General features: G+C 29.3%; 1 protein-coding gene across 1 annotated transcript; it reads left to right on the plus strand.

The window, feature by feature from the left end:
• Nucleotides 1-2867: 2867 nt before the first annotated feature.
• On the plus strand, nucleotides 2868-4255 carry LOC114746763 (transcription factor MYBS3-like). Its single transcript, XM_028935045.1, has 3 exons — nucleotides 2868-3260; nucleotides 3347-3543; nucleotides 3820-4255. The coding sequence occupies exons 1-3, from the start codon at nucleotides 2933-2935 to the stop codon at nucleotides 4108-4110; spliced, it is 816 nt and encodes a 271-aa protein (XP_028790878.1). The 5' UTR covers nucleotides 2868-2932; the 3' UTR covers nucleotides 4111-4255.
• The last annotated feature ends 7303 nt before the right edge of the window (nucleotides 4256-11558 follow it).

Below are 11558 nucleotides of genomic sequence, written 5' to 3' on the forward strand. Positions count from 1 at the left end.
GATACCGGTGCACCATTTTAATTACTTTGAGGGCAAAATTGCACCATAAATTACTTTAGGCCACTGGATGCACCTGACAAAATACCTGGGGTGCTGGATGCACCTTAACCTAATAAATATCATGAGTACTTCACGAATTATGGGAAGTACACACACTTTGGGCTGCATGAATTGCAATTGCAGCGTATAGTTAAATTATGGTATTAAAATACAATTCGAGTTGTCCAATTAGATCATTAAAACAGTAAATTAGTTTCTTACTTGATCCACTCGAGTTCTGAATACATTGATCATGTTAGATTTTTTATATTTTTTTTCTTTTTACTAAACATGAAACGACGCTGTTTTGAAATTAAAAAAAAAACAATTCCTTATATTTTTATTTTGATATCTCTATTTTATTGAATTTTCTGTGATTTATATATGAATGTACTTGCAAATTAGTGTTTTTATTTAGATATTTCCCATTTCATAATTATAGATATGGATATTTTACATATTTTAATTAAATTGTATTATTTTAATCATGATTGAGTTAATAATATCTGTCCAACCATTATTAAAACTATTTATCCTTAAATGTTTTTTATTAGTTCAATGACCGGTCCCATTTTTCAATATTTTATTAAATTTAAAAAGCCTATGGATTACATTAAATATATGTTTTGTTTTGGAAAAGTCATCTGCCCATATAGTACTTTAACAGCTTGATGGGATTTGTCTAGTGGTACTTAACTTTTGTGTTCTGTTTTTTATTTTAATAATAATCGAAATTGAAAAGGTCATCAATGTCAATAATAATAATAATAATAATAGTGAGAAACTGGGACTCAATTTCCTACCTTTCACAAAGAAAGGATATGTTCTGACTTTGAACACACAATCCTGAGGAATAATACTTACTAGAATGTTATGAAAGGACGACTAATTTTCCATCTTTTCATTTTCTGTAGAAACTTGAAAATTTGAAATTTGAAATTTGAGCATTCAAATCAAAGTTGGGAAATTTTATTCTTCTCGTCCTCTTCACGCTTTTGTTTTAAATAATTAAATAATATATACACAAACGCGTAGTAATTCCAATTGAAAGCAATGTTGATTAATGGACATAACTTTCAAAGTTTCAGATATTCTACGATATTTCTTTTACTTAAAGTCACAAACCTACCTCCCAAAGATATTGTAATATTATGAAGTGAAACTTCTGGTTCAATGTTTCTACATATTGTACCACGTTTTGAACAAGAATCATGCCCTTGGAAGAAATTTTTTAATTATTTTCTTATATTTAAAAATTATTACAAAGAGTATATCCCAAATTCCCAATGGAACTAATTAGAAGACTATATAATAATTACCCGTAAATGAAATGAAAATTTCTCACCTGAATTGAATTCTTGACCATTTTGATACAAAAATCAATCAATAATTTATTACCATAATAAAAATTTTTAGAATAAGTTTAAACATAAAGTATTGGTCAGGCAAATTATATTGAAGTACCGAGAAAAATATAATGCTATAATGGGCACAAGTCAAGAGAAAACTTCATTTCAAAATGAAAAATTTGCTGGAATTTATAATTACCCTTCACTTGTGAGATTCTTATGCAAAACTCATAACATATACTATTTCTTTAGTTCTTAAAATAAAAGTTAGATAACTAATTTATAAAAATTAAAAAATTAATGAAATTAGTTAGCTATAAAAAAATACATGTTTTCCCACTAAGATATCATATTTGATAATTTATATTGTAATTACTCTTTGGTTTGATGAAACCTAGAGGTGGTAAAATGAGTTGGCTCGCTAGTTACAAGCTAGCCCACCGCAAGCTCAAGACCATGGGGGCCGATCCTAAAAGGATTGCCTCCTGGGAGGCTCACATTTTGCTAGCCTTCCCCGTTAAGAACCCGCCAACCTCCATCTTTTTTTTAAAATTTTTTTACACATATATTTAAAGTTTTTTAAATTAAATTATAAATTTTTATAGGTCAAATTCTTCTTATTCTTATATTTTTCATATAATTATATAATTAAATTAATCTCAAAAGTTGAAATATAAGCATATAATTCATTGTTAATAAATATTTATTAGTATAAAAATAGTAAAACAATAAAGAAAATGAGAAATCAAATTCAAAATCAAAGTCTCTAACAAAATTCAAAGTTATATGTAAATTAAATGAAAATAATAAAACTTTTTCTTATTAAAATTAAAAAAATTTAAAAAAAAAAAGGATTGGCTGCGGGGGGCTGCGGGTTGGTGAGTGAAGGGTGGAAAGGACCGCATCAAAATGGTCTCTATTTTTTTCAACCCAACCCGCCACCTTATGGCCGGAGCTCAACTCATATTACCGACTCTAATAGAACCCTATAACATAGCCAACCAATAAAGAGTCTAGGAAAAAAATATAACATAGCCAACCAATAGAGAGTCTAGAAAAAAATTATATATATATATATATATATATATATATAAGAACCAAAATGAATTAAGACTTTATATTTAGAACCAAATATAGTTTTTCAACTAAATTTATATTAATAATCAGAGATAGTAGTTAACTATTTGCATTATATGGCTACATAAATAGTGTATCAGCCATAAATTGAAGAACAATTATTAATACCCCATATAATCTCCTAGTGATTTCTTTTTGTGTGCCACAGAAAAAGATATTCAAGAAAAAAACTGCAAAAATAAATTATATATGGAGTAATCAGCTTTGTGTGCGTTCAACTTAACCCCACCATCAGCCTCTTCACCATAATATATACCTCTAAACATATCTAAATTCTCTGTTCTCCCTTCCTTCTTCTCTCCCTCTCCCTCCCTCCCTCCCTCTCTCTCTCTCTCTCTCTCTCTCTCTCTCTTCTCTCTCTCTCTGTGTCTCTGCCTGTGTGTGTGTGTGTGTGTGTGAAAGTAAGAATGGCGAGGAAGTGCTCGCATTGTGGGAAAACAGGACATAATTCTAGGACTTGCACATCTCCTAGAGGCACTTATGTAGGGCTTCGTCTCTTTGGTGTTCAGCTAGAAACTTCTTCTTCTGCTTCTGCTCCTTCTTCTTGTGTTTTTTCCATGAAGAAAAGCTTGAGCGTGGATTCTTTACCAGCTTCTTCATCTTCATCTTCTCCATCTTCCTCATTCTCTAATAATTCATCATCCAGAATCACCATTGATGAAAACTCTGAGAGATCCTCTATTGAGTATCTGTCAGATGGCCTAATAGATGCTGCAGCACAAGACAGAAGAAAAGGTACACACACACACATCTATATTTCTCTCCTTGGAGGTTTAATAATCTTTCGTTTGTTTCAATTAACATCACAAACTTATATATAGGAATAGGTTGGACAGAAGATGAACACAGAAGATTTCTGGTTGGGCTCGAGAAGCTTGGGAAAGGAGATTGGAGAGGAATCTCCAGAAATTATGTCACAACAAGAACACCTACTCAAGTAGCTAGTCATGCTCAGAAATATTTTCTTCGACTCGCTGCTGTCAATAAGAAGAAGAGACGATCAAGCCTCTTTGACATGGTATAATACTACATCACAAGTACTTATATAGAGACCATGTTGATGCCTGATATATATAATACCTTCTGGTACCAAAACAAATATACGCGCCACACCTGGTTCCGATCTATTTTGATAAGGTCACTTACAATTTTCCCAATAGTTTATTAGATTAAATTGTCGGATTATATATGAACTTGAACTTCTTCCTGATCCCGTTATTATCTGATCTTAAGCTTTGGTATTTTGCTCAAGATTAATTAATTTTCTTTTCTGTTAAACCTAATACTATCATAGGCGGGTATAGAGGAGGATGTTAAATCTGCTATTGGAAGCTCGAAGAGTGAAGATAATGATCAGAAGGATCCTAGCTTGACATTGACGATGGGCCTAAGCTTGTTTGAAAAGAGAGATAAATCTGAAGTAAAAGTGCCGACGTGGCAGCATAATAATTCCCTGCAGATGAAATCTTCTTCTTCATCATCATCACCCACATCATCTCCTGATGATCTGGAGCTCACACTTGCAGGACCCAGCAAGTCATCATCATCTTCTTCTTTTCTTCTAAGCTCTATTTGTGTCACATAAAGTCTGTACTTTTTTATGTTGTTGCAGAAATATATATCAGATCCAAAAGCTGCACTTTTCTTTGTATTAATGGTAGTCACAGGACCAAATCTATATGAATATCAATGAAACACTCGGATATTCCTAAAATGGGATATTACTAAAATAAGTTTTTATATACATGTATAAATTAGGGGGTGTTTGTGAATGCTTAAGGGAGTGTTTTGCAACTCTTAAAAGTGCTTCTCAGAAGCACTTTTCTGCAAAACGAGACAAACTCCTTCACATATTTACTTCGTAAACCGTAAAAGCACTTCTGAAACCACGGTTTGGTTTCCATCCAAACACCTCCTAAAAGTGCTTCTAAAAAGCACTTTTTCGCAAAACGAAACAAACTCCTCCACATATTTACTTCGTAAACCGTAAAAGCACTTCTGAAACCATGGTTTGGTTTCCATCCAAACACCCCCTAAAAGTGTTTCTAAGAAGCACTTTTCCGTAAAATGAGGCAAACTCCTTTACATATTTATTTCGTAAACCGTAAAAACACTTTTAAAACTATGGTTTGGTTTACATCCAAACACCTCCTAAAGCTATTTGGTTCTGGGATGATGATGTGAATACAAAAAACAAGCAAGGTCTAAGGTTAATATTTGTTTTTGAAAAAATAAAAGGGTTTGTCTCACAGACATAATTAATAAAATACCTAGCTACTTGAAACTTTGCTTTTGAAATCTCTGTTTCTTCATGATACATTTATTGTTTGGTCCCTACTCAATGTTTGACACGCGGAATAGAATGGAATTTCAGAGGGAAAGGATTAAGGCATGAGGGTGGGGGGATAATAAAGTGATTTTATTGATGTAAAATGTCATCTTACTGATAACAATGGAATAGACTTTTTTTTTGGGGTGCTTTTCTTTGCTTTTTGTTTTTTTCCCCCCTTTTGGGTGGCAGCTGAATGAATGATAACGATATAAATTATGGAAGACTGGTAGAACTCTACTTAGAACATTAATTTGTTTTGGTTATATTAATAAGAGAAATTGAGCATTTGATCTCTACTCACATACTAACCTACTCTTTGCTGTCTATGCAAGCTTCGAATGACTTATTTAAAGGATTACTACACATGACAAAATAGACAACAACAACAATAGTAAATTAGCAACAAAATTTCATCACTAATCTATTAATAATGATAACATTTTTTGCGACAAAATTTGCAAATTTCGTTATTAAATTCCATTGCTAACCTACTGTTTTTTTTAATAAGTCTATTTATTAAGATGACGCTTTTCAAATAGTCTTAAGTGTTAAGAATCTCTTCAAAAAGGGATGTTTACCAAGTTAGAATTCTGATTTTTTTCAAAAGTATTTGAACCAATTCCTTTAGATGAGGTAGAGTTATTCTTATCTATATAAATTAACCACTTGTCCCAAATCCAACTTTTCCAAAATACTTTTCAAAAAGTATTTGAACCAATTCCTTTAGATGGGATGTTTGGGTAATCTCAAAAACATTTTTTAAAAGTACTTTTTCACAAATCGAGACAAATTTCTTCACATACTTATTTCGTATACCGTAAAAACACTTTTAAAATCATGGTTTTGTTTTTACCCAAACACCCTCTTAGTGAATGAAACCTTGATTAGTGTTTTCAAAGCTTGACCATGTGCCTGTCAATAAATCTGCAAGTTGAACAAGTTGTTTAACTTGTTCCATTTGTAGTGCTTTCTATGAAAGTGGAGACATACATGAATAGATAAAGTTTGTTTCAGTTCCTAGCTTTTGGCATTATAAATCAAACTTTATTATTTTCAAGGGATTAATCGAAAACAAGAAAAAAGAAAAAGCTACTTTACTCATCTGGTTGTGATTGAAAGACGTGTATGTTTTTTATCCTTCAAATATTGGCTTTCCTAGCCATGTTAGCGCCAGTTTGGATCCTGTGCTTATCCTTCACTTCAATTATGAAGATCAAAATTAAATCATTCATAATTTAAATTTATTTGATTTCTAATTTTCATATTTTTAAAATTTTAATAGATATATAAAATATGGAATTAGAATAATTATATAATTGTTAAATTTAAAAATAATTAAGGAATTAAAATTTACACTGTTCAAAAAATCGTGGATGACTCAGAATGGGGGGAGGACACTGTGTTTGTTCTTGAATTTAGCACCAAATTCAAACTTGATATTATATTTTAACCTGGATTCGTGGTATGAATAGTTATTCCACCTAATTCAATTATATAAAAAGATGTGAAAGGCAGAATTGTTTGGCTTTTTCTGCGGGAAAACAAAATCGTCTTCCCTCCGATCCTAAATCCTAAATGTAAAAATTAATTGAGAAGTTTGTTTACATTGTATATGTAAGATGTTAATTCATTTCCTCTTATAAAATTATAATTATTTTATAAAATAATTTTATTGATTGCACAAAAGTTTTTATCAATAAGAATAATTTTTAATACAAATAATTAAATGGGTATTTTTAGAAAACTAATAAAATTTAGAAACCCGTAAGGAGTAATAGTTTGAGAGAATTGTTATGAAATTTGAAGGAAGAATAATTACTAACAAGTTATAATAATAACATAAATGACCTGTAATGACAAGTTTTATAGTAAGAAATGATAATCACTCACTTATCATTTAGATTACTGATAGTTATTTTTTTTCTTTACCACCTCATTGTAATGCTTCCTAGTTTAAATGATCTCATCAGAACTGATATAGAAGGACCTCAATGAGAAATATGCTAGAAGTTATACGGTTAGAGGCTCATGTTTTTAATCATGTTAATAAGAAGTCAATGAATGTGGTAATTAATTGAATTGTTAGAATGACTTAGAATTATATTGCTCACTCGTATCTTACTAATTCTCTTTTAACTTGTATTATATCTTTATATAGTATTAGATTATATCAGTTTATAAGTTAATATTTTATATTTAAGTACAAAACTAGTTTCCTAATTAACTCCAATCTTTGTTGGCAAACAAATAACTGATAAAATTTGTGTTACAAAAAAAAATTGATAAAAATTTCCAAACCTACTGTCACTAAGGCGCACTCTCTCTCTGTGTATCATTTACAAATTGGTTGCATCTCTTTCTATTTTTGTTCTCTCCTCGACGAGAATTAACTAAAATAAAATTAAAAATTAATAGTTAAATATCTCACAAATGACTTATATTTAGGATAAAAAAATTTTTATCTACGCACATGGTAGGTATTAGGGAGGAGGGAGTATTACAATGCAATTCACGACAACACAGATTCAAATTTTATTATTATTGATGTGAGAATATGTTTTGTAAGTTAACTTTATTAATTACTAACTCACCTAAACTGCCTAATTAAAAAAAAATACTCGTGACTTTCAAAATGGCTTTTGAAGAATTTGAAAGTCTATGTATAATATAATTAGTTTTCGGCCCAATATTTGTGTATATAAATATACATATATATATATATATATATATATAATATAAGTAGACAACTTGTTAGGATTGTGTTGGTGAATAAGTTTGACTTGTCTAAGGCTAATCCCTCTTTGATACTTTATCTACAAAACACTTCATTCTTAAAGAACATCGGAATTCTCAAAAGCAAACAAACAAGAATCACATAGCTGGATATAGCTAGCTCCCAACATGCATAAATTATATTGTCCTTCCTTCTGCTTTTTCAGTGTTCCTACATTTGATTTCTTCGAAGACTTTTTGAAAACAAAGAATCAAACAAAGACCATAACTACTATCCCAATTAACAAAGCAGAGAAAGCAGAAATTTTGAGAAGGAGGAAATTGTAGAAAAATGAGCTAGTAGAATGGTTAAGTCAATTGTGTCAGTTTTTATCCTTATTTTATTATTATTATTATTATTGAATTGACTTGACTCAACTCGTGTTTCATGATTTTATGTATGTGCTTTTCTTCTTGTTATTTTCAATGATGTGATTTAAAAAATTTAACAAGTTCCAATGAACTTGATAATTTATTCGAAAACTAAACTACCCTTTTCTCACTTCATATTATATTATTATTTGCAGCTTCTTACCAAACAGCCTCAATATCTAAATCATTAAAATTTCAGAAACATTAAAGTAAAAAAAAAAAAACCCTGTATAATGCCCATTCTCCTATTTACAAGGTAGAGATAAAAAGTTGTATTTGATCTTATTTATAAATCATATTATTAAATTTTTAATATAATATACCATTTTATTTTTTATTTTTTATTGTATAGATTGTTATTTTATATATATATACACACACACTAAATAGAGATAAATTTGGAACGTTATTAAAATTTAAAACAGAATTAGTAAGCTTTAAGATTTTTCTTAATTCAAGTGGAACATGTTGAAAATGATTTATAAATAAGATCAAACAGGTATTAATATTTTAAACAACAAATCTTGTTGAAATTTGGATGCATGGCTTATACAAATAATTCCATAAAACATTACTAAAATATTAAAAAGATGAGTAAACAAATAAATCCAAATCATTAAAATTTGAGAAACCTCGGAGCAGGAAAGTTACCCTATTATGATAATGAGTTTGAATTCAAATCATTCGGGGAATCTAAGGATATGAGATATGCAGGGGTAAAATCTGACTCATGTATACGTGTAAATGTGTGAACATTTTTTGGAAAATAAGGATAGGGCCAAGATGAAGCTTATCCACTGCATTTTGAAGGGACTATGACAAAGGTGCTTATCTGTTACCGTACACTGTTTGGGACCTATTCATAGAAATATATTACAAAAGAAAATAACCTTGATTGATTCAGATTAATCTTATCCTAAATTTTTATTATCTATTATTATATTTGTTGATCCAATCTTACTAGCAACTTGCCCCAGCTTTTCTTCCAATCTATCACTTTGGGGAATGAATTTATATGTTTAGAATTCAACTCGTAACTTCTTACTTAAACTAAGATTCAAAGAGATACTTGGTGTAAATTGAGTCAAAGAGCTTCAATCTTTTCCCAGCTTTTACTTTTGATTAATTAAAATTATCCATATGATATATCACTAAACAAAGCTGATGGAGCGTCATTTTCATATTTGTCTTTGATTGAATCATATAAAACCCTTTTAATTGCGTTATAATTATTTTTGAAATAGTTATAATTAGTTGATATTATTGATTTCACTGAAAATTGTCATAATATTATGAAATTACATTTCATTAAAGTTTATTACCTCCATGTCTCAGAGTCAAATATATTTTTCTAATTAAGATGACATTATAACAATGAACAGTCCACTTAAAATAAAATACTCAATAAATAATTCATATATTTTTGTGAAAAGGTCTTACATGAAGAACGACACAATTTTTTTAGAAAGTCATGTAATAAATAACACAAGAAGTAGTATTTTACTCCCTTCTGTCTTGTTTCAAAAGACCATATGTTAACTAATTTTATAATAATAATGAAATTATTTAGATATGCAAAATTTTTACAATTTTCAAAAGGTATAAAAAATATTTTGGTAGTAGTTCATGTGAATATTTTATTAAATTATGTCAAAAGTATCATTTCCTCATGACTTATTTATAAGAAATTATATGTTTTTGCGTGAATTTAGAAAAATTATTGTATTACGAATCAATGAGTCGATGGGCAGCATATGTATAATTGAACTCGGTTGTCGTATAATGTCCTGTTTTCGAAGCTGGAAAGAAAGTAAAAGGAAAATGATGCTTTTTGGGCATGCATGTTTCTTGTGTACGAATAAGTGAAAGCCGACGCCGCCTTGTTGATGAGATTTTTGAACCATTCTCCCCATGCTCCTCTCTCTCTACATATATATGTATGTGATTATATATATATATATATATATATATATCCCATATCATTTAATTTTCAATAATATTTTTATTTTCCAAAAATATCATCTTGTATTTTTACGCTTACCTGGTGGTTGCCAAAGTATTCAAGCATCATAGACTTAGTGATTTTTAATCGTCAAATAATATAATATAATAAAAGGTGATTTATTTGATGGTTAAATATTTAAAGCGTCAAATAATAAGATACAAATGTTGGCAGGGATTGATACTGTATTGGCCTCACCGTCAAGTATGTTGATCTGCTTGATTTTTTTTTTGTATAATCATATGTCTGATTTTTTAACTTTATATAATGTTTCGGTTTAGTCTTTTAATCTTGAAATAATTTATGTCTTTATTATTGTAATAATCATGGTTGTTTTGAAAATTAAACTTTATATGTCGGTATTTAAAAATATTTTATTAATATTCAAGATTTCAATGTCATTATTTCTTGCTCATGGTTTTAGAGTTAAAGAACTAGAAATATAATTTTTACAATTAAGCAACTAAATTGAAACATTGTATAAAAGATTAAAAATATATTTCAGCCTTTTTTTTAGGTCAGAATTTCCTTGATGGTCAAATAAGAAAAATATCAAATAATAAGGTTCTAATTTAAGTGAGGCATTTGTGCTCCTTTGAATAATTTAACATTTTTAATATCAAATAATGCATATATGCCTTTTTTTAAAAAAAGAATATAGGAGGGCTGCTTGGCAGGAAATCAAAGCTAACAATTTTAGCAGCTAAACTAGAACCACAATTACAATTACATAAAAAATTGATATAACACTAAGCCAAATCCAAATTCTTACAATGTACAATATCATTTTCAAATTATATATCCAATCCAAAACCTAAAGGATCTAAGTACCTAAACTAAGTGGCCAAAATAAAACCAAATACTAAAATTGGTCAACTATCTCTAAAAGGCCAGAGCTATAATCCTAAACAACTTAACTGCCTAATTACATTAGTAGTAACTCATTAATGTGTTTATGTATTTTGCATCACCCAATACTGGATAACACTCATAGCAAATTTTTTTCAAGGACTTATATGTCTCCTCAAAATACTACGTGCAAAAGCACACAGCACAACAAACTAATAGGTGTCGATCTAGCGGAAATGACTAGTTTTTCACAACAACGTGAACTAAAGTTTGAATATTCACTGGAGAGATGCTCATATCTAATGCCTGACAATGTCTTAAATAAAATTGCCTCTAATAAAACAATACCCATGCATAGTAGAAAAGAAAAAGCACCACAACAAAATCAAGTCAAATATCTCTTTTTTAAAGATGCAAAAATCAAGTCAGATATTTAAATTTAGTTAAAATATATAAGTGAAGCTTGGAGACATATATACATTGTCAGGAAACAGGAATTATGTGGGGCTTTGTATAATTATGTCCTTCAAAAATTTCATCATGCAGTACCCAAAATCTACGTTGTTAGCTAGTTGTAGAGGGCACTATAAATACACTAATGAAAATATAGGAATAAATGATATAATAATTATATTTGCTTCAATAATTAATGATGTATATACCTTTATTTTCTAGCATATGTACAGGTTGTCACGAGATTTTAATG

Source organism: Neltuma alba, unplaced genomic scaffold (genome assembly GCF_004799145.2).
Source record: "Neltuma alba isolate B1F8T4 unplaced genomic scaffold, ASM479914v2 tig00005091_pilon, whole genome shotgun sequence".
Lineage (NCBI taxonomy): Eukaryota > Viridiplantae > Streptophyta > Magnoliopsida > Fabales > Fabaceae > Neltuma > Neltuma alba.